The following is a 24,843-nucleotide window of genomic DNA, read 5'->3' on the forward strand; positions in this document are numbered from 1 at the left end:
CATCACATTTGGTGTTTTCCATGAAGTCAGAAGACTGGCAATGCAATTGTTAGAGTTGGCAGTGCTATTAGACCCCTTTGCTCCTCTTCTCTCTTGAGGTGTCCAAATGAGCAAAGTAAATGGCATTCATCCCTAAATGTATTATTTTTAAGAATTTGACCAATGTCATGAATTTGGAGGGGTTTAACGCATTATTTTTTGAAGGCCGGAGGTTTGCAATACCTGTCGAAGGTCCTCTGGAGAAGACTCCCATGGCATACAGAGTCCATTTAGCAGCTGGGGAAATAAAATTATGAAAGCATTTATTATGAAAGAGACAGAGCAAACTATCAGCACTTGGCACTTACACAACAATGTACAGTTTCAAAGCACTCCACAGACAGTAAACACTTAACCAGTTTGTGACTCAGTTTCTTTCTTTCCTTCCACTCCCCTTAGGGTTAGCTGATTTACCAGAGGTCACAGATCAAGTCAGCTGGCAGAGCAAGGATTAAAACTCAAGACTCTGTGACTTTTAGCCCTTTCCTCAGACAGCTACTGCCCCTCCAATATAGAAAGAAAAAGTCATGAACCAAATTATGAAAGGTGCTGAAGGTGCCACTCACTTTATCTTCATCCGAGAGGTGCAGATGCTAGCACTGTCAGGAGCAGTAGACAAGTTTCTACTGTAGGTTCAGGCTAGCCAGGTTCCTGGTGACAGATCTCAGTAGAGACCATGGAATGCTCTCCATATAGTGCGCATTCTCAGAGTCTGAAACTATGCCACCGTTCTAAGGGCTTGATCCTGGGAAATGCTCAGCATCCATAAGTCTCTCTGGACTCAGGATCAAGCCACAAGCCTCTCAGAGACAGACCATAAGTTAGTGAAGCTGTGACTATCACTGCCAGGTACCGAAGCTATTGTAAAAATGACTGACATTAATTTCTAAGAAGACCAGCAATGATTCTTAACCCAAGATTACTGTTCAATTTTATACCTCAAAATTCTTCAGCGAGATGATGAGTCATGGACCTCATGTGGGCACAATGCAACAAAATGTTGCATGGAACAAATTAACAAATGATCATCACTTAAAGTGGAAAGAATTGTCCTTGTTTCCTTCCACTGGCAAAGGGTACTGTGAGAATGTTAAAAATACTGGAGTGAATGAAGTCATCATAAAGAAGAGAGAAGAATGATGCCTCAGAGAGTTATAGGTCCACTAGAATTGGAGTTTGGGCCATGTGCATTCAGAAATAATTTTATTTTCCAGTAATGACAATGTGCAGTTCCACATAAGAAATGAAATTGAAGAATTGATCAATATTGTGGATAGCTTCAATATTAAAATTAACATATAAATTTAGCATCAATCTTATTTCTCCACTCATGTCCACTGAGTAAATGCACATAAAGAATGAATCACTGAAACAGTATACTGGGGGAAGCAAACTCATTTTTCACTTGTGTCAGCACAAATGTGAATTGAGCCTGTTTACCATACAACCAACAAATGTTCTAGAGAAGCCCCTTCAGACTTATAACGAGGGCAAATTTGGAGAGTATAAGGGGAAAACAATACCACCGGGGTTGAGGCAGCAGATAAAGAGGCTTGCTATAGAACAGCTCTGTTTATGAACAAACCATACTTAGACCAGTTGGCCTATTGGCTCTTATATATCGTTGCAGGTATGTTATGAGTATTCTCGCATGCTACAGTGACAAATTGTTAATTAACGTTATCCTCGCAACCTCCGGTTTGAGGTGGAGACATTTTATTACCATTTTTGCACATTGGGAACCAAGGAACATATTGACTTAAGCAACTTGCCCACCATCTGTGCAGGAAGAGAGACCTGAACTTAAATTTGAGGACTGCAGAGACTTTTCTTCCACTTCAATGGTCACTGAACTTAAAGGCAATGTGGACACACTGCCACGTGAAAAACATCTTTCTCTCGATGGTCTTGGGTTTGCCCATTCATATTGCGTTTCTGGGACTTTCTGGTAAATATCTCCAAAAACTACTCTTCTAATTGTTATTTGTGCTTTCATTTTGGGGAACATACACATTTCCTCCGACTTGAACATTTCTGAGTTGACTAAATACAAAATCAGTCCATAGGATGGAGTCAGACAACATGAGACTCTGAGTCATAGACAGACAAATTTCTGAAGCAGTTAACTAGTCATAACACACTGTGCAAAAAATAAGGCTGTTCCAGCAGCTTTTTCTGTGAATGACTGAGGCCTGCTTCTGCTCTCATTGAATCTAATGGGGAAAAAATTGCTCACTTACTTAATAGAGCAGGACCTTATACATAGATCACGTTGGAAGGAAGGTGGAAAATGAGACTCACAAAATTTCTATGAAAAAAATCACTGAAGTTGCAAGATTTTGGTGGGCAGCCAGAGTTATCACAACAGTACTTAGACTGTAGTAAGCCAGATTCAGATATGGCTTAGGGGAAAAATGCAAAGCACTATAGCTATAGCAGTCCCATCCTCAGGGGTTGATTGTCCACATTACGGACTCCACACATGTGGCACAACTAGTAGGTTATTCTATGGGTCCTATTCTGCTTTCATCTTTCAATCAATGTCATTGGGTGTGCAAAGAATTCAGGCCTGCGCCCTCTGAAGCTGACAGAGATAACAGCAGGGTTACAGGTCAGGACTGAGGGGTGTTGGCCCAACAATTGTGTGGAGAAACATGCACAGCACTTGCTTATGCAATGCCTGCTTCTTGCCAGTGCTGTGACCAGGGCTTACAGTGCAGTGACTCTACAGGGTTGCAAGACCCCACTACTATAAATTAATTACAAACCGAGCCAGGTCACAGAGGGCCGCACTTTAAGCACTGTCTTACCAGCTCTCCTGTTCCCAGATTATGATAGAGCCCTCCTCCCCCTCCCTCCCCCACTTTTTCCAGAATACTCTAACCACTGGCTGTGACTTTCCTTTAAGTTGGGAGTTACCAAAAATGAATATAGAGATTTGGGTTGTATGAGTCCTTTCGGACAATACAAATAGTGAGAGTGCAGGAGAGACTAATGCTACAGCTGATCACCTTCACAAGGCCTGATTCTCCCTTTGCAGTGTTTACACACTGGCATAATACCATTGACATAGAAGGAGTTATGCTTGATTTACACTGATGTACATCAAGTACAGGGGATTGAGCGGGCTTCTAGTAGTTCATGTATTCAGTCTGAGGAGCCGATCATTATTTTCAATATTATACCAAGGATAAGAAATTATGCTCACTTATCAATGGTCTGGTGTATTTGGGATTCTTGCTCCATGATAATCATAAAGAAACAATTACATTCTGACACAGCTAGCCAAAAGCCAGCTTTCTTCCAGTGGTATCTCCACACTCCTATTTTCTAAAAAGTCCTTCTTCCACTAGGAAGTTGCCAGTTGGTGTAACCACAACAAAATGCATTCCTGTGTGTGGCAAAGTTTATTTCCCCCTCTATTCCATCCATCTAGTAAGCAGACAGATGGGCTCAGTTGACTTTACGGCTAATGATGCATCTGGGTCACCCAGCAAGAACGTTTAGGCAAAGGCTCCTCCTGGAAAGAAATCATTGCCTGGCACAGCCAGCTAAAACTTCCTGGCTATGTCTACACTGCAAGCTTCTTACACAAGAACGGCTGTTCTTGCACAAAAACTTGCGGAGCGTCCACACTACAAGCCCACTCTTGTGCAAGAAAGTTTACAATAGATCATCAGAAGTGAGGGCTTTTTGCATAAGAGTTATTCTTCTCCCCACGAGGAATAAGCCTTTTTGCACAAGAGTTCTTGTGCAAAAAAAGCTAGTGTGTACGGGAACAGGGGTTTCTTGCATAAGAAACCCCTATGGCTAAAATGGCCATCGGAGCTTTCTTGTGCAAGAGAGCATCCACACAACCATGAACGCTCTTGTGCAAAAGCACATCTCTTGCGCAAAAGCACATGGCAGTGTGGACGCGCTCTTGCACAAGACGTTCTTGCACAAGAAGCCTGCAGTGTAAACATAGCCCGAGTTCTAATCCTGACTAACACTCATGATCCCTTTGACCCTGAAATAAGTGTAGCACTATGGATTACATACCACACTGAAGCAGAATGAAAATTAATTTGTTTTAAAAGTGTTTAAGAAAAAAATACTATATAAGTGCACATAAGTATTGTCATTTCTCCTTCCAAAATGGAAATACCAGGATTAAGACATAGTGAGATAGTTTTATCTGTTTGTCATTGCCAGGGATTTTATTTATATATTTGTTTGCTTCCCCCCCCTACATTTATCATTTTATTATCTGGCAAAAAGAAGCAGCTCCCTTTCAAATAGATTGACAGATTTGGCAAGGGAGCGTGTCCCTCTGAGGATCACTGTGCACTGAGAAAAGAAAAATCACACAGCAATTTTTTCTATAGACAAGTATGCTTGTGATCTAAGGAAAACCCTGAGTACATAAGCATGTCCAAATATGAAAGGTTAAAAGAGAATAGAGAGGCCATTGATCTCCTGCAAAGCTAGCCTGAATAATTTTTACCTGTATTACAGCAGTGCCTAGCACGGTTTGGGCCACACTGTGCTAGACACCAGAATTGTTTTGAGGTGTTACATACTTCCTGGCTCCTTCATATCCTGAAACAAAACACAGGACTATGCAGCACTTTAAAGACTAACAAGATGGTTTATTAGATGATGAGCTTTCGTGGGCCAGACCCACTTCCTCAGATCAAATTGTGGAAGAAAATTGGCATGACCATATATATCAAAGGGGATACAATCAAAAAAAGTGTACACATATAAAATAGACAAATCAAATTTTAGAACAGCGGGAGAATGGGGGGGGAGGTTAATGTCTATGAGATAATGATATTAGAGGTGATAATTGGGGAAGCTATCTTTGTAATGGGTAAGATAATTAGCATCTTTGTTAATTATGCTAATTATCTTACCCATTACAAAGATAGCTTCCCCAATTATCACCTCTAATATCATTATATCATAGACATTAACCTCCCCCCCATCCTCCCTCTGTTATAAAATCTGATTTGTCTATTTTATATGTGTACACTTTTTTTGATTGTATCCCCTTTGGTATATATGGTCATGCCAATTTTCTTCCACAATTTGATCTGAGGAAGTGGGTCTGGCCTGCGAAAGCTCATCACCTAATAAACCATCTTGTTAGTCTTTAAAGTGCTGCATAGTCCTCCTGTCTTTTGTTTCAGCAAGACCAGACTAACACGGCTACATCTCTATTACTATACTTCATATCCTGGCAATAGTTGCACCTACACAACATGTGTGTTAATGCACCAGCTAAAAATCAATTGACAGAGGTGTGGTCACTAGCTTAAGGTTGAAAAGATGATACTGAAACCTCGATGACACTTTGATGAGGAACCTGGTATATTAATTGTTCACTTTAGACATACTCGGTGCATATATACTCTATATATGCTGCGGGCAGAGTTAATTGGGCCAAAATCTGTGAAGATATAGCTGTCAAAAATGCAATTTGCTCTAAAGCCCTATTTGAAAGAAATGTCTTCTGGAACCACATGACCTGCATCCTCTCTTTTATGCTGCGTTAGACTATGAGGAAAGGGAGTTATGGAGAAACATCATGGTATAGCAAATTCTGCTTTCCTCAGAAAACCTCACCAGTTTCTACAAACACATGCCTCCAAGAGACCTTAACTTCACTGATGACATTTAACTGATGACAACATTAATAGTGTAAGAACAAACACAAATTGCCATGCTGTTTATAACCACTCGACAGCATTTAGGCACCATTAGTCATGTTCATTCACAGTCTTCAGGTTTATAGCCAAATCTTCAAATGGTGCAAACTGACCTAGCTCCATTGAAGTCCACTGAAGTCAAAGAAGCTAGGCATAATTACACCAGCTGAGGCTCCATCCCTCACTTTAAAATTGTTCTTTTCCCAAATAGAAATGACATAAACCAAGATCCTCTTCTTAGTTTATTTTGCTAGCGTCCTTAGCATGCTACATTAACCTGACAATGTTTAATCTTGTGTTCATTTCACAATACATTTCATGCAATTCACAGCTGTAATTGGTTTTACATTGACATTACACATGTTTTGATCTAGCCATGTGAAAAGAGTAATTCTTAGTGTTATTTGTCTCTAAAAAGTGTCCACGCTTAAACAGCACAGAAGCAGTTCATTTTAGTCTCATGTGCAGTCAGTCATTTTGATTTGTTTTGGGGGACAGGGGATAGTTTTTGTTTTGTTTTTTGTTAAATGCAAGGATGATTATTGGCATAAGAATATAAGGTCCCTGCTTAGTCCATTTGCAATTGAACTACGTTCTTTTGATTTCTTATGTCCTGAGGAGTCCTCTCTTATAAAACAGCATTCAAGTATTCTATTTTAACATTCCCAGGTGTCTGAGTTAAAGGGCAAGGCAGACCTTCAGCATTAGGTTCTATTATAAATCTTCCACAGTCCCAGCTTTCCCTTAATTATTCTTATCCTTAGAATCTTCCTTTTGTACTAAACATTCAGCACTAAAGCCACAGAGAATAGCTATTTGGCATTTTCCAGTGAAGTGCAAGAAATTAAATAAGTTATGTCTTTATTGCTAACGTACAGTACCAAGCAAAGTCACTTTTTTATATAATTGCCAGGGTTTCACAGAGAATGTTTCCCTCCTCTTGTTGCCCAGTAGTTCAGCCGAATTGCAAATATCACTTACTTATCACATGTCAAGTGTCATTCTAAGATGATGTATTGTGTATTCTAGAGTCTGAAGAATCAGATCTTTCATCATAGTCATCTTCTGTGTAAATAGGTTGTTTAGACACAATTGGACATCCATCATCAGGGATTGAGATCCTGGGATCTTCTGATGCGCGAGCCGGAAGAACAGGTGAGCTTCGGAATACACTGGTTGAATTACTAGAGAAAGGGCTGACGTATTGGGACCTCAGCTGGTATTGCTGCTGCAGTGTCATGGTGTTCCATAAGGTGACATCGTTAGGTAGAAAAGGACTGGATTGATTTCTCGCCAAAGTGTTCCTCAGCATCAGCGGATAGCGTGGTGGCTGTGGGAAAGGATGCTGTAAAGGTACAGCCAAAGGGTTTGGGACAACACTACTAGAATCAGTGGAGAATCTCAACGTGTCTGGAACTCGAAAGGCTGATCCCACAGACCACTTAGAAGAGGAAATAGGATATGAACTCAGGGTGTGTTCAAAAATATGCCCATTGGAAGGCAAAACAAGACCATCTGATTCGGTAGCAGTTCTGTCCCCACCAGCTACAGAAGATCGGCTGGACAAAAGGACTTCAACAGCACTCACCAGATCACCCCCACAGCCTTTCAAGATTAATTCAAGCACAGTTGGCTTTTGGTTGGGGAAGATTTTTTTTAACACTTCAAGAGGAGGCCTGTTGGCCTTCAAACTGAAAGGCAGAGAAACTGTCCCCGATGGACCTTCTATCAGGAGATGATTCTGTTCTGCATGGTACTTGGGACTGTCTGTTCTGCTTTCTGTGCTGCCACCATTTTTCTGGGCTGCATAACCACTTTCATCCACTGACACTATTTCAGGGCTCTCGGGAGTGAAGCAGCTTTTGGCTTTTGTCACATCAGGGGAGCTCCTTTGGTCTGGGTCTTTGTCACTGTAGGACTCAGCATTGTCTGTTCCACTTGCGTCACCCAACCGTTCCTCGGTCATGTCTGTAAAGTAGAAGGCAGTTGTGTTAAGCCTTTTACAGAGTCCAAACACTTTTTACAAACATTGTATTATACATTTTGAATATGAATGAAGCAAGAATTTACTGAAGGAAAGAATGTCCTGAGAGTTCAATAAAAGGTTGAATGAAGTGGAGAGCCTGTTTCCATTGTGCCTACATTAAAAACCTGTACCCAAACCAGTGGCAGATTTACAGTTAATGGGACTCTGTGCTCAGCTTCATTCTCCCCCTCCTCCACTTGGGACTCAGCCAACAAAAAGATCATTCTTCCTCACTTCCCTCTCCGCTACTCCCCATTGTTCATTCTTCCTCCTCATCCTACATTACAGTGTCTCTCAAAGTGGTCCACAAAACCACTTTGAGAAGCCTGTTAACTAATTGCGCCGATTTGTTTATTTACTGGTGCCACAGAGCCTTGTGGCTCCATTTCACCATTTGCAGCCAAGGGGAGCCATGGGAAGTAGCACCTGAGTCACGCCGCTTACCTCAGCTTCACTTGGCTGCAAACCACAAAATGGAGCCACTTGGAGACGTGCAGCACTAGTAAATAAACAAACTGGTGTGGCCTCTTAACCGATTTCTCAACGTGGTTTCATGGCCCATTTTGAGAAACATTACTATATTATATGTAATAGGAAGTAAAGAAAATAAAGTGAGGTACCATGATTGGTGTTATAAGTCTTTTTTTTTTTTTCATGGACCACTTGAAAATTCCTGAGGCTCTCAGTGGACCACTTAATCATCTTTCCAGATGTTGTTTGTATATATTAGATAAGAGCCTTTTATACAAGAAACCTCAATAACCTTTCTTCGGTCTACCCGAATGGAGTTCTCGGACCACAGTTTGAGAACTTCTGGTCTAGATGAAAACTTGTGGATTATGCTAATGTGAAAAATGTATAAAAATAAAAAACATGGATGATGTGCATCAATTGTTTTATTATTTTCCTCAGCATGACATACAGAAAGGGCAATCAAAACAACCTGGCAGAACAACATGCATGAAAACTGTCTCTGCACAGATAAGCAGTTGATCAAAATCTCATTCTGTGATCTCTTCCTGGGGCGAAATCCTGATCCAATTGAAAGCAAAAGGAGTTTTGCTAGTGAGTTCAATGGGAACAGGCTTTGACATTTGGAGAAGAAAGAACAAAACCACTCAAGCCAGGGCAATGTCGCATGCACCACGAGTATCAAAGACTGGTGACTTATGTGAGAGAGTCAGCGAACATCTGGCCTTTGTCTATTGCAAGGGAGAAATGAGCAATTAACTAAGCTAGAAGAGTCTCCTGTATCATATCCTACTCATTCCCCCCCAGTTCCTGCTGCCCTCCCACCCTGCCTTTTCTGCTGTTCAGGGCTCATATCCCACTCTGCCTCTCTCCTCTCTGGGCCCAGTGAGAATCCAGTCTCACCCTGACCCAGGACTGTGTAGTAATGAAGCTTGAAGGTGAGCCCTTGGGCAACTGTGCTCCTTGGTGCAGCAAGAGTAAAATTTCTACTCTGTTACTCTTGAAGTGTCAGAAGCAAGTGGAAGTTGTGGGGGGAGCTCCCCTGGGCAGGCATCGAGTCACTGACCAAGAGGAACTGGAACTCTAGCACCATCTGGACTAGGAGAGATCAGAGATGAGCCCCAGAAAGGGGCAGTCCCCTATTCAGCCTCTCCTCCCCCTCTCTCCCTCCTGGCTGGCTCCTTCCTCATTGGTTCTTCTTTCTGGGATCCTCAAGCAGCTCTGCCCTGCCTCTTCCCTTCCCTTTCTATGTAAGGAATGTCCATTCAATGTAGACAGGGTAGGCATTATCCAGGGTCTACTGTGAGCTAAGTGTTCCTTATGGGTCATTCCACTTCACTATTGACTTGCCCCTGGCTTTCATGTGCAAGCTAAATACCTTGTGTGCATTACCACAAGAGCAAACATAAACATATGGCACAATGAGGAAACATGGGACATTTGTTTTATTTTGCTACTTCAGTGTGATGCCTCCTGAATTGGGGATCTGGGGCCACCCCACCAATTGTTTCTGGGTCAACCTGCCCCTGACCCAAACCTCTCTCTTTGCCATGCTACATGGTACAATACCAGTGCTCATGCCAGTGGGGTGCTCTCTAGCCAGGACTAGCTGATGGGAGGGGATATACACTGTGCCTTTGATACCACCTCATACATATCTTAATCTTTCTACATTGTATAGAGAGGGGATGGGTTTGGTTCGCTCCATTTCTGCTAACCCTGTGGAGTGCTAGATTTGTCATTCCTAATTTGGATTTCCAGTCATAACATAGCCATACGTCAGTTGAATGCCAGACGCCCCCACAGGCATTTCCACTCTTTCATACCAGTATTTCCTTAGGACCACATCATGTTCTTTGTGAATGGTCGGTGCCCTGCAGACCTCAGGCACCAGAACAATCCCCATAAGGCCAAACAATATTCATGAAGTCATCCATTACTCCTGCCTCAAGGCTGAGAAGCCCTCATCACCTGCACGCTTTGCTTCTGCTCCCACACAAGCCACTCTCCCCACTGTGGAACACATAGTTCCCCCCAACCCATAGAGCACAGCTCAGTGATAGCCTCCTGCATCAACTCTCCTACTCTTGCACTCTTACCCTGTGCAGAAGACTGTACAATTCCCTTTTCCACAGACACAACAGGAAAGGGGAGGATTTACCTCTTAGGTTCATGGCGCCCTAGTTCTCTGTGTATCAGATTCTAATCTATTATACTCTAGTTAATATGGTACTCCACAGAGAAGGAGGCAAAGATTTTCCAAAGTGACTAGTGATTTTTTTCCTTAAATAAACACTGAACAAGGCCTTAAGACATTTTGTTCCGAACTGCACTAAAATGAGGCCAATCCATTATGAACCGTACTAGTGCAAGGAAGCTGCCTCGAGCAAGCAAGAAGCTTCAGGGCTGGAAATCATGCGAGTAGCAACTACGCATTGAAAACTGTAAATTACTTCTGATAACTTGCAGACAGCCAAGCTGGGGAGCCCTGGCTGCTCACTGCATGGAATCTTTCCTAGTGATCCCCCAGAGAAGGGAGTGTTCATTTTATCATGGTTTCACTGAATGTATTTTGGCCAGCTCAGCCTCTGAAATCTGCTCCCACACAGAGCAAGGGCTTAGCTTTTGTGACAACATCCCTCTTTCCCGGGGCTTAAGAAATTCCCCAAAGTTGGGGCTGTATTATTGATGTGTCATCTACACACATCAGCTGGGAGGGACTTTTCTTCACAGGTTATCTTAGGAGCATAGAGCAATTTGATTGGAAGGAGGGATCCTAGGGCTCCGGAATCAACACAGAGATACAGGAATGGACTTTCCTGGGCTCCTGTACAGCTCCAGCGATATGCCTGGTTCTGAGAGCCTGCAAACCCCACCTCCCAGATGGAATGATTGCAGAGGAATGAAGCAACGTAGAAATCCCTGTGGAGATTTCATCCCCCTTAACTCCCTCTCACTGGAAATCCAGTGTGTATGAAAACATGAAGAAAACGTGGTTACCTTTGAAGTTTGCTTTTTAACATCTGTTTTACAATGTCAAGCTTACGCCCTACCTGTTTATGCACCTGGCCACATCTGATGCACAATTAGACTCTGAACAGGCGTCATAATTTCACATGACGTTATATCAAGCAGAAAACTATTGTGTGGGCACTTCCTCTGTGCTCGGTGCATGTCATCTGTGCCTCAGCAGCAAAAGAAAACAAGAAAGGGGAAACAAGAAATTTACCCCCACACAAGCTAAAATGATATAAACATTTTAAATTAATGTAAGTGTGTGTGCAAGGTAATTTTGTGTAGGCCAGCCATTATTAGAGGAGAATGTTTAGTTTGCCATATGCTAACCACCTCTATTCCCTGTAGACACCCTAATGCTGCAGTGCACCAACTTTAAGGACCTGATCCTGCATTCTTCATGTGTAGTTTCTATTCATATCAATGGGAACCATACATATGGAAGGTATGCTGGATAGAGCTTGGAAGATAAGTTACAGCAGCTCTTGCCCCTGCATAATTATTTCTAGTACACAGATACTTGAAGAGGATAGTATGATGGTATTTTTCATGTAACCACTATTCTATAGTGACGACTATAATCATGCAAGTAAGAATATTTCATAAATATTCGTAGTTTCCAAAATGTATATGCTGATATGCAGTTTACATTTAATACTGGGTACCATAACCTAGCAAATATATATTAAAATATATTCATATTACATCTCCCAAATCAGTTAAATGCAGCCCCAGTCCTGCAAAATTATTACTTTATGGGTTTTATGTTTGGGGGGGGGGTTAAAATAGTTTTCAAATGTTCTAACTTCTCTTTATGAAATTTTACTTAAAGATGCTTTCAGATTCTAGATATTTAACTGAATGAATTAAAAAACTAAGCATATGTACACACACACTCTCTCTAATTTCAGTGACATCAGGAGAAGTTTATAATACATATACCCTGTAAAAAATCCTTATTTCTAGCCTTGTATCTGGGCAGGTTAAATTTGCACTACATGCGGGAGAGGCATGTATCTCCCCAGAGACTGCCCAAATCCTCCTAGTATCAGAGTTACAAAAGTGAATTTCAACTATTTAAATGAAATTATAGTATATTTGCACCTCATTGTTACTATTATCACAGGGACTTTCCTTCCTACCCTTAGTAAACATTTAGAAAATTATATTTAGTAGGATTGATCCTATTTTTATAATAAAATTATTTTCTTTATGGTTGTCAGTCACAAGCCTTTTTCCTGTTGAACTGATCTGGATATGATGGGCACCAATTCAAAACTCATGATGACCTGTAGAAGTCACAAATGTCTAGTTTCTCAGACAGGTCAGATGGTAACTGCCTTGCAGCACTTCCCAGATTCTGCTGATTCTTGTCTGGAAGGCAATTTCTGTACTTTGTGCAACTCATGTGAACACTCGTGAACACTTAGCATACAAGCGGTGTTCAAAAAAGGGCAATTTTTGTTGATTCCTTTCCTTCTTTTTGTGGAAACGATTAAGGTGAGATTTGTATATATTTGCAATGGGCAGAGAATAACAACTGTTAAATAACCAAGGAGTTGGAAAGGCATATTAAAAACCCACACAAATATTCTGGACAAAGAAATGAAGAAAGATAACATGCAAAAAACCCACAACTAGAGCTTTAATTTTGCATTACTCCCAAATATAGAATGAGTGTTCAACTACTAAATTATGTATTTAACTAAAAAGGAATGTATACTTTCTTCTTAGCTCACTGTATCTTTCTATGATAGTCTCTAACTTCTCCTGAGGGTGGTCAGTATTTTGTAGAAAGAAACCTTGTTTTCAGGCAACTTTTGGTATTGTTTTTAATAAAACATACACTGTTTCAGATTGCTTGCATTCAGTACACTTTTCCTTATAGTCATGAGGTAACCAGAAAGAACCACTTTCCTTTTTTATACTAATTATGGAGAACTTCCAAAACATTTTTCTCTCTCTCTCTCTCACACACACACACACACACACACATTTTTATAGCAAGATATAAAGACTCGTGAACATACACAGAGCAATGGGATAAGTATGATGTGTACATATGTGCTGAATAGCTTGTATACATACATGAACACATACAAAGGCATTCTGAGCTCTGAGGGAGATGTCTGGTATAGTATACTATAGTATAGTATACCTCTTCCTTGCACATTCACAAATCTTTAATATATGTGATATTCAAATACTATAATGGACCCATATAAGTACTCATGAAAGATAGCCAGACAAAAAGCCATTTGCTCCAGATTATTCTTTCAGGGAAAACATTTCTAATAATTTTGGAATAAATCCTGCTGTTGTAAATAGTCCCACACTGATAACCCTTCCCCCAAAAAACTCTAACATGTACCTGATTAGGAAGGATCTATCTAAAACTCAAATTTACCTGGAGCCCTTCCATATCTACTATTATCTTGGTTTCAGTCATTGACAACTGAAAATATCATAGATCCCTGTGAAACTTTTATATAGTTAAAAAAGAAGCCTACTTTATTGCAAGCTTTCTTCCCTACATTTAAAGGTCTGTGTATCCTGGAGAGGCTGAGTGTGATTTTTTTCCTAAGTTATTTTCTCCCCTGCCCCATGTGCAATGTTGTGCTGCTGTGAGTATTAAGCAAAACCTAGCACTGAAATCAACTATCAGCCCAGTGTGGCTTCCTAGTGATTGTTTGCAAGCACTAATCACTACTGAGGGGCAGGGAGATTATACCTGTGTTTATGTGCTGTATGAAAATAGAAAGAGGAAAAATTATTTAGAGTGGCACAAAACAATAATGTAGTAGGAAGAAATTTAAAAAACTGCAGTGTAAAGGTCAGATTCTAATTCCCATACTGAACTTTACTGGGAAAGTATCCCTATTGAAGTGATGCAGAGTATTCCAGGAGTAAAGCAGTCCAAGTAAAGGCTATTGGAACCTGGCCCTAAATCAAGACACAGCAGATGGATCTAACTCTCAGAGATATAAAAGACTGGACAAAGCACTGGCTAATAGATCCTAGGGAACAATCCTGTTAGCACTCTAGTATGATATTCATTGTGATGTCTAGGACACATGCCATATGGGGAGAGGTGATCTAAGAGGTGTCTCCCATCTCCAGTTTCTGTAAGAATAGCACTGGAGTGGTGAATCCGGATTTAAAAGGAACGCTCCAGATGGGCGTTGGGCTGCTTTGAGGTATATCTGCCTTGCTTTCGATTTCCCTTTGCTTGTCAAGTAAGTTCATTGGCAAAGCAGGCAAAGCAACTAAACAGCTTTCTAAGGAGCCGAATAACGTGCACCCTTTAGTTTAGAAGGAGAGTAATTGGAGTGAATGGGAGCAACTCGCTGAAAGTCTGGCATCCGGGGAAGCAGCTGAGGAGAAGACAGTCCATCTCTTGCTCCCTCTCCATGAAGAAGTGCAACATCATTGAGGGAAGGGGCTGGGAGAGCTCCGGGCAGTTTGATGCATGAAGATTTACTCATTGTTGCCCTGTAAAGCTGTTAGCAGAAAGTGCTGACTGGCTGGCAGGGAAAAATTTCTCGTCAATGCTCTTTGATTGTATTTTGCAAACAAAATGCCTGTTGCTTGGTAACATTTCACTTGAGCCTGACCTTCTCCCAAAGTTATTGCTATCAGATTCGATTTACACTGTCCCCCTATGATTACTGTAATCTTTTAAACGGGGCCCTTCATAGATCAGCGGGAGGAAAAGTCGGGTGGGCGAGCCAACAGCGCTTCTGCCCACCCGATTTATCTCCTACTGGCGGATTGTATTTCTCTTGCGCTTTCTGAAGGGAGCAGGACCGGGATTTTCCTCCACCTCGCCCCCCCCCCCCCTACCCTGGATTTGGGTCTTGAGCAAGATGGGGATGGACACGCATAGATCGCAAGCCTCGGATGGGGTGGTGGAGACGTGGCAACTTGTACAGGGTGCGGATGGGTTTGCAGAGCCTCTCCGGACGGGAACAGTCTGTATGTTTCAGGCCGGGGAGGGGTGAGTGAACAAGAGGGAGCTAGAAGAGCGGTAGGTAGCGAAAAGCGGGGCTAAGGGCCAAGAGCAGGAGAAAAGAGGGACCGGGGCTCCAGGTAACACAATTCCGTGACACTTTGATCGCCGGAGGACCTGTTTGGAAAGCAATAGGTCGCCAGCTGAAAGAGCGTGGTTTCAACCCACCCCTTCTGCTCCTGGGATGCGGCCCTGCTCCCGCTCCTAGGGAAATCAGGGGCGGTTTCGCTCTCCGGGTGTCTACATCACGGCTGCATTCTCCTCCCCTTCGCCTTTACTTTCCGATCCGATCCGGAGAGGGGGCCGAGTCTGGTTCTTTCTCCTCCAGGAGCCTGCTTCCTTCTCCTGTTGCTGAGTCCTGGCGGCACGTTTAGGCCCAGCGTTTGCAGCCGGGTCTTTGTTGCCAAATGTGCAGGCCCATGCACAGAGCCGGCAAAAAGGGAGCATTGAAATCGGGCTCAGCAAAGCACTTAACACAGGCGTGATTGGAGAGGGGTCACTGAGATGGGGGGGGGGGGCACAGCACAAACCCTGAGCAAGCCGAGACGCTGCAGCGCCCCGCAGGTAGCTGCCCACAACCACGACTGAGCAGAAGGAACCCAAGTCGCGTAAGCCAGGCAGCCCCGCGGGGACACGGGGCCTACAGCTGCCCTGGATGGGTCTTCCCTCCGTGCTGCTAGGCGCAGTGCGTGGGGAAGGCTGATACCGCGCTAAGGAGAATGAAATCCCCCGGGGCCCTGAATGCCCCTCTGCGCCCGCCCCTGGCTCCCGAAGGGGGAGTTTTACGCCCCCGCAGGGTAACGATCAGGCTCCGCAGGATCGGGCCCATGGATTCCTCCCTCCCACCCGTCACTGTTCGTAAATCTCGCCCCTTTTTGTTGGGGGGGGGGTGTCTCTTTTCCTCCCTTCCTCTCTGATTCCAGCGATCCGGTGTGAGTGAATTCCTCGCGGCTCCCCTCGGACTCGCTGTAAGCAGCCGCAAGTCTTTCCTGGCCTCTGGCAACGGTGACCAGTGGGAGAAAAAGGCCAACCCCCCGGCTACAAGCAATGAGCCTGAGAAGACCATGGAAACTTTCCTTCCCCCCGTGCAGCCAAATTGACTCTGCCCGGGCCCCCTTCCCTGCCCACTGGAATAGGGGCGCGTAGCAGCCCCAGGGACCGTGAATATCCGCCCCTGAGTCAGAAAGGGGATGAGTTTGCAAAAGTCCATGGGAGCTGCCAGTTCAGGGTTATCGGCTCCCCCGCTCTGAAAGGGCCACGGAAAAGAACTGGCGTTCAGAGAGGATCCACTCCCGCTTTGCTTTCTTTTCCATCGGCCTCCCCTGCCTAGTGTTGAGATGGGGGGATGCTGACTGGGAAGGAAGGAATAATGGGAAAGGGGGAGACAGGTTAGCGCCTAATCTCAGTATCCCAGCTTTGCAATGACCCGTATTTTTGGTTCAGGCTGGGCTGAGTCTGCCCTTCCAGAAACTTGCAAGAGCGGAGTTGCTGTGGAGAGAGCGTCTCCAATCCAACTCCGTTTCTTTCTAAGTGTTCGTAGCCCTTTTGGTTAAATTGCAGTCTCATTGAAGCCCGTGGTTGTCAGTTATTAATGTCCAGGGGGAAATGCTGTAGAGGTATTGAAAATTGCTAGTTCAAGTTAAACTACCCAATGCGCGCACACCACCTTAAAACCTAGCTCAAGGAATAACAATGGACGAGTAAGGAATTTGTGACCGATCTACGTTCTGTAGCCAATTGTGTGTGTAAACGGGTTCTGGGTCTTCTTTTATGGGCTCATCTGGTTTGAGCCGATGAAGAAAACCGAACCCACTCGTTCATTTTGGGCTCCTGTTGATATCAGCAGTGAGTTTCTCTTTTCATGAGTGTGTGCTCTCGTCCAGTACTCAGTAAAAAGGTTTCGGTTTGTGTTTTTCCCCAGAAAAATTGTCTTCCACGTTTCAGCCCTGTGCTAATTTCACTCACCCGCAAGACTACCCTGTGCACAGAGAAATAATGCAAAGGCTCAGATTCACAAACTTTTCAAATGAAATCTCTTAATCCATCGAGCCTCAGATTTGCAGCCTATCCCAACAACCCCGCCTCACATATGCACCCTTTTGCATAGGTAGTTTCCTAATTTTAGATAATTAAATGTAATTAAAGATGGCGGAAATATGTCTCCATTTATGTTAGTGGAGGTGAAAGGGATCTAAACAAATTATATATAACACGATGCCACTTCTGTCTTGTTTTCCTTATGACATGCCCTAAACTCTTTATTATTGGCTGGTCTTAAAAAAGACCTAAATGAGCCAGTTCCGTCCCTTATTCTTTTACTGAAGCTGAATATTAAACGTTTTGTTGCGTATTGTTTTGTCTTCAGTAGTAGAATTGTTCCTGAAGTGGGGAAAAGTTACTCCCTTCCTAAATGATTTAACTGAACAACAACAAAAAGTGTAAGCCCCTTCAGTGTTCAGGTGATGCAGTTCAGATTTGCAATTATAATGGGGGGTAAGTTCCACTTAGTTTCCAGATGTTGAGCAATTCATACATGAGTCAATTGATACTAGTCAGATATTAGTACAAATATTTACGAAATGCGTTCCCTTGCCCTTCCTCACGGCCTATTCGTTAATTTCAATGACTGAGCCTGGGATACACATACGGGCATTTATTTATTCTGTAAGTCTGAGGCACAGAAATCGGCTCCCACCGAAGCTAACAACTTCAAAAAAAAATGTAGTGAACACATTCAACAGCTGTGCAGGGATAACTCTGAGTTTTACACACCTAAGAAACATTGTAGTTCACAAAGCCCCTTCCTCACTTTCAGCCCAGCTCGGATCGAGACCTGCTAATTGCGGTCTTTGTAGCTTCGTGTTGATTTTCATAGCTTGGGGCAAAATCATTAACTCAGCGGTTTGTTTTGAAGCCTGGGGTTTGAATGGGAAATGTCACCCGGTCTCCAAAGGTGCCCTTCGGGGTGGGAAAGGGACCCGCTGTTCTACATCACCTGTTTTCTCCACCAGAACGCAAACCCCGGGCGAAGTCGGACGCTGTCTAAAGATGAAGCCGCGCTCTTGCTGCGGGCCTTGCCAAAGCAAGTGGCGGGCGTTATAGCGGGGCTCTAACTGGAATTCAAGTTCGAATTTGCAAGTTCAGACCTGGCGCGATAGGAATTTGCCCCGCGGCTGTGGCATGCAAAGCGCAGCGTGGCCGGGCTGTATTTCTGGAAGCACGCTTGAGGTCCTTGCGATCAGAGGGGCTGGCACTGGCAATCACATTCACCCTCCTGTCGGAGCCCCTTATTCGAGGGATCCTTGGCTCTCACATTGCCCCATCCCCCTGATTTCTAACGGACTGCTCCCTTGGACACGCCCGGTGGCCGAGTGTAAGGTCTGCAGCCTCGTGCTGCCAGTTTTTGCCAGTCCTCACTCGAGCACTCTGCCTCTGGGACGAGAGCTAAAGCCAAGGGAAGGATGCGGCCTGACGTGCATGGAAGCAAGGATTCGCCCTCCTGCGAGGGAAAACCAGCCCGAGATTCTGCAGTGAAATGACCCCGCTCTGCGCCCTGGCGAACGCGGAGGCCTTAGACACACGCTGGGTGGGCGGTGGGGTTCCGCCCGCTCAGTCTGATGCCCGTCTATTGCTCGGGCCCGGGCTTTCTTTGTAGGTGGGATTCAATTTCATTTCTCAGCGATGCAGGGGTAGGCCAGAGCCCCTGGCCAGGCATTGTCAGCGGGGTTTCCTAATACAAGTCCTGACAACCGATCCGTTTTATGGAGAACACGTCCCTTCCATATCCTCCCCCAAAACCGGCTCCTCTCTCTTGGAAGCGGCTGCTCACTTCCCCAGAGAGCCGGGCCCGGAATCTGAGCCCCTGGACACCGGCTGGAAGCGGAAAGATTTCCCTGGAAGCCAGTGGAGTGGATCAGAATCGGGCTCCGTGTAAACCCCCCCCCCCCTTCCCCAGCGCAGCGGCCGGACCCGTCCAGGGTACCCCACAGCCAGCGGCAGCCTCCCGCTGGGAGCACGGCGCAGCGCTGCTGGGGAACCCGCCGCCCGCCGGCCCGTTGCCTTTTAGCGAGCCTGGGCCCGGCCCAGATGGCGGGATCCGGCAGCCCCGTGTCTGAGCCTGGCTCCCGTTGGGACCAGACCCCCTCCCGCCCACCAGGCGGCTGCGGGCTCCTCCCGGGCAGGGCCCCGGCGCTTACCTGCTTTGGCCAGCGGCGGCTGCTGCTCCGAGGCCCAGCGCAAGGCGGCGGCGGCCAGCTCGGCGGGGGGGCGCGGCGGGGCGCTGTCCCCGCTGGCGGCGGGCGGCGGCGGCGGCCCGGGCAGGGCGCGCAGGGAGTCGGGCAGGAGGCTCTCCAGGCTCTCGTTGGCCTGCTGCCGGCGCAGCGCCACCTGCGCGGCCATGACCCGCTGGCGCTCGATGATGAGGATGCACTTCTCGCAGGTGCAGTCCTTGAAGCGGCAGTAGCGCTTGTGGCCCTTGAGCCAGGACAGGACGCCGTGGTTGCGGCAGCGCGCGCACTTCGGGGTGCGCTGCAGCGGCGCCCGGGGCGGCTGGGACACCGGGCCGCCCATGTACAGGTACGGGGAGCCGTAGCCGTTCATGCCGGGCTGGGGCCGGAGCGGCCGGGGGGCTCCCGCCGGCTAGTCCCGCGAGGGGCACGATCCACTGGGCTGCATCCGGCCGCGGCGGGCCGGCTCGCTGGCTCCGGCTGCTGCTGGGACCCGGCGGAGCGCGCTCTGCCGAGTGGCGGAGCCTCGCCTCTGAGCCCCCCTCTCCTCGCTGCCCTTCACCTGCCCTGCAGCCCGGCGCCTCTGGGGAGGGGGCGCTCACAGCCTCCCCGGCAGCTGCTACGGGTCTGGGGAGGGGGGGGATCCCTCTCTTCGGGGCAAATGGTCTCTCCCACTGCCAAGCAACCTCCCCCCAGGAAGGGGCAGGGCGCTGGTGTCCCTCCCTCGCCGGGAAGGGAAATGGGGAGTTGGAGGGTCAGCTGGGGACCTGGGAGTGCCCAGCCCACCTCAGTGAAGGGAGGAGGCAGGCTGGGGGCGAAGAAGGCGATTCCTGTGCAGTTGGTGTCTTGGGGGAAGTTTCTCAAGTTCAGTCTGGGGGAATCAGGGTGTCGCAGGACCTCGGGGTGTCCCCTACAACACCCTCGGCGTGTACCCTCGTTCCCACAACGAAATCGTCTCCTCAGTAAAATAATCTCTGCCCCGCCGAGCTGCTGAGGTTATTTTAAAAGGTATTTGCTGAACTCATTCCTCCTCCATTCAGAGGACTAAGGTAAAGAGAAGCTGCATCTTGAAAGCTCTCATTCCAAAGTGCCCAGTTCAGATCACGTTGCATTACACAAATCTAAGCCTACACCTACACGTATTATTTAGGTACGGGCTGCAACGTGCCCTTACTCTTGAAATTCCTCGTCAAAATGGCTACTTGTATGTAAACCGTCCTCGGAGAGGGGTAACACAATTCAGATCCAATTCGTGCAGCCTCTTGATTCATTTGTTTGGTGCAGAAGGGTAATCCTTTTTTACAAGTCCCAAACAGTGATGTTTCACACATGCCGGTGAACAAGTATATTCCTCAGATGGCAAAGAGAAGTGAAAAGCAAAGCGCAATATTTAAATTGCAGGAAAGAAAGTGAATTTAGTTTGTGGAAAGGACAAACTCACCGCAGATGTTTATTACATCCGTGCATCAATATTTCATTTGTAACTTGTTTTCTTTAAAAACCGGCGAGGAGTCCTGTGGCACCCTATTGGCTAACCGAAATGTTGGAGCATAAGCTTTCGTGGGCAAAGACCCACTTTGTCAGATGCATGTGGGTTTTCTTAAAGTACCTATAACCTTCTGCTTGGACATTTCACTGTGTAAAGGGCTGAATGCAGCACTTCAAAGATTTCATGTTGTAGTCTAATAAATAAATACATAAATAAGAAATAGGACATGTTTTTAGACAACAACTGCTATTTTAGATTAATTGCATAATTAGCAATATATATTTAAATGTGCTAATTAAAGTCTAAAATGTTTTGCCTGGGGGGATAAAAGTGTGATGTGTGTTTACAGGCAAAATAGAGTTTCATTCCCTTACACATTCCAATTTAAAATACTTGCTTATTGATTCAATTTTGGGGTGGGTTGATCTCTTTTTTTATTATAAGGCGGCTTTCAGGGACCACAGCCCATTTTAAAATCCATCTGTTGCTGGCCAACTTTACCAGAAAGCTGCATTTGATCAGGTGTAAAATAAATACACTCCACTTTTCTTGCAGGACAGACAAATAGGAAAACAAACAAAATCTTCTGTATTGTCTGTCGCCTGCATTTCTTTTTTGTTGGTTGGCAAGTCTCACACTGAAAGTAGCTCACAGACCACATTGCCACGGCTTTATAGTTCCTACAGGGAATTTTAAACCCTCTGAAATTCTCGCAAAAAACAGATTAACAGTTTTTTTCATAAAATAAATAGCGACATCTAATCTATGTAGTCTCTAATCCACACTTGAAAGGTTATTTTTAAAAATACATGCCGCACATCAATCTACAGAAGCTATGCGCGCAAGAGCTAATCAATTCACTACATGGGATGCACTGAAGGGATGAATCCGGGGAAAGAATACATTTTTAATTATTTGTGCTGTGATACATGGAACGACTGTGCTGATTAATGAATGGGGATCTGCATCTGTATCTAATTGAATTTTATGTTGAGATTCCCAAATGAAATCTTTGTAAAATATGGATTTTTTTTTACTGGATTCCAAAGTTATGGATTTCATACACCAGCCCAGAGAGACTCTCACCAGGTCTATCACCTATCTGGTTACATATCTATCTCTCTACCGCTAACATTCACAGGCATACTTAGGTCAGGGGCCCCCTCTCTCACTTGAGTGCACATTGGGAGGAGAGATTGAAATACTCGTTTGATATAGTGCCGTAATCCTTTTCTCATATTTGATGGGAATGTTTTTCATATCCTAGTATTTGACAACATCTCCCTATAGGGACAGGTTTGTATTTATGTTAGTAAAATGTCCCCTGCCTGAAAGTCTATTGTAACCCAACACCTGACAACCCAGAGTCCCGTTTCTGTTTTCAGAAAAGGTTTATTCAAGCACATAATGGGATCCCAGCAGAAAGCCTTTCAGAAGAAGGGGCTATGGTAAACTTCACCACATGAACTCCGTTACCAGGGCTATTAAGCTTTTAATTGGAAAATAGCAGAGGAAATTTCAAGGTGACTATAACGTGTTAGCAGTTAGTGCCCAGAAGAATAGATTGAAAGAGAATGAATGTGCAAAGCATATGGTCCAAATAACAGGGGAAAGTGCCTGGTTCCACTAAGTCCAGCAGCTTAGACATTTATGGGGAAAATCATGGGAGAAATCAAGAAAGAGGGAGTTAAAAAAGCAAATGTAACTTCGTTGCACTGAATCCACAACATGCTTCTATTCGCTTTTGATTTTCTTATGACAATCAATGATGCGGAACGCTCAGTTTGACCAAGACAAGGGTTAGAACGTCTAAATAATACAATTTCCAATGATCACTTAGGAATGCTTTTACAAATCACCCATGGACGAAAGCCAAACAAAAGCAGCCGTCTGCGTAGTAGGTTAATATTATTATTTTTGCACTTGAACTTCATGGATTTTCAGTGAAGGTCGTGGTTTGACAAATAATGTGACATCCCTTGAGGCTTAATGACAACGGGGGAATGTGTCTACGTTTATTAACTACAATATAGGAATTTTAGAACATTGATCATTACTGTCTGTATTTTTTGATTACGTGAAACTGGCTTTGGATAGATGCTCGCGTAAAGCTTACAAACGTTGCTTATATCGGAATTCGAGTACTAGAGTTAACTTTCTCTTACATCTCCGTAAATATGCTCTTAGCTAGTGTCATATTAAAAGGAAAATATGAACTCTCGCCCTATGATTGCTCAGTCAGTCACTTTGGATGGCATTAAATGTTCTTGTTCTCTCATAATTACCTCAGGACAGAAACACACATGAATTGGGATGGGTGCCCCAGCAAAATAGTGCTTCGCGGTGACATTAAATACATGGCAGTTTTCATAAACAGAGGAGCTTATCCTGCCCAGAATCACACAAATAATTAATCAAAGCGGCATAGTTAGCAGCCAGGGAAGCACTGGGAATCTCAGTAGAATTAATAAAGGTCACTGATTACCAACCATTCATAAATATTGTTGAAAGAAAGGTGACGGTTTGTATGTTCACGTTAGATCTCTTTTGGTCCCCTTCAAAGAAAATGTTCCTGAAATTCCCTTGGCCTGTCCTCAATGTACAGTACCACAAACTTCGCCATTACGTCTGACTGAGATAGTCGAACAAATAAAAAGCCCGGTTTGGTGACTCTATCTATAGTACAGTGCCAGTTGTTCTGCAAGGCGGATTTGTTACACTGTTTTGTAGCCTAGCGCTGGGTATTTCTATGATCAGCACTGTCATGTGGGGCAATTATGCTGGGACATAGTTAGCCCAGTTAAAAAAATGAAAGTACCTCATCTCGCATGGCTTTTCCTCACTGTTTTAGCCTCTGCAGCGAACACACTGTAACTATATCAAATAGGCCACTGGCCAGACAGAAGTGTGTTAGCCCCTTACACAATCTGCTAAAGAGACAACATGACTTTATAGTTATAGACAATTTAAACAGGCCGTGTGACAATTGTGATACTTCGGCCTGGATTGCTCAGATGAAACTATTTGTTTTGTGTGTTTATATAAAACGCAGGACTCCACAGGCCAGGGAGGAAAATACACCGTCCCAGGCCAGCGAGTAGAAGACAGAACCGCGACAAGAAATCAGCTACAGGTTCGGGATTCGTGAACTTCAGCGAGCGCTGAAACATGCAAAGTTTTTCGGTTCCATGCGAAACGCCGCCGGCTCAGAATTCCTTTTGTAAACCAGGTTCACACGAAACGCTCCGCTTCAAGGTGTCTTCACGAAATTGGACAAAGGGCATTTCCGGTAACTGGAGAGACTGAAGGAATCCTAAATAAAGTTTCAGTTTTCCAAACTCTCAGTGTTCAGGTATCTCCCCCACCCCCTTTCTTTTTCCACGTCTCCTCCCCATGCATTTAAAAACAATGCTCGTTTGAAAGAGAGCTAATTTGAGGGCATTAGGAAAATGACTGCCTCCTGTCTAGAGCTAACTCGGTGGAAAACAAGAATAATACCGATATTTCACGGGGGAGGCGGGAATCTCGCGGAGCATTACTGGAATGTAAGATGAAGCATGCGGAATGCCTAAGTAATATTTGCAAAATGAACTCACACCTCATTAGTAGTGCCGAGACTTTTTCGAAAGCCATTTGATATTAAAAAACCAATGCAGTCAGAAACAAGTGACCTTTCGATTGGTAATTAATTGCTTTAACTTTATCCCAACACATAAAAATTCCATGCAAGTATTATTTCCAGGAAGTCAGATCGCTCTGAACTGATGCATCCAATTAATATGCCACTAGAAACAGGACCTGTGTGCTAATATGCAACTTTAACTGCAGGAGAACGTGGGGTGACAGCATAATATTGATTCGTACTGCCACTCTCT

The 24,843-nt window shown here is 44.6% G+C and overlaps 1 protein-coding gene across 1 annotated transcript; it reads right to left on the minus strand.

Moving 5' to 3' along the window:
* Positions 1 to 5,961: 5,961 nt before the first annotated feature.
* Positions 5,962 to 20,111, minus strand: DMRT3 (doublesex and mab-3 related transcription factor 3). The gene is made up of 2 exons (XM_075932886.1): positions 19,450 to 20,111; positions 5,962 to 7,700 (listed from the first exon to the last, which is right to left on the minus strand). The coding sequence occupies exons 1-2, from the start codon at positions 19,850 to 19,852 to the stop codon at positions 6,736 to 6,738; spliced, it is 1,368 nt and encodes a 455-aa protein (XP_075789001.1). The 5' UTR covers positions 19,853 to 20,111; the 3' UTR covers positions 5,962 to 6,735.
* Positions 20,112 to 24,843: the final 4,732 nt, after the last annotated feature.

Source organism: Pelodiscus sinensis, chromosome 6, assembly GCF_049634645.1.
Source record: "Pelodiscus sinensis isolate JC-2024 chromosome 6, ASM4963464v1, whole genome shotgun sequence".
NCBI classification, from domain to species: Eukaryota; Metazoa; Chordata; order Testudines; family Trionychidae; genus Pelodiscus; species Pelodiscus sinensis.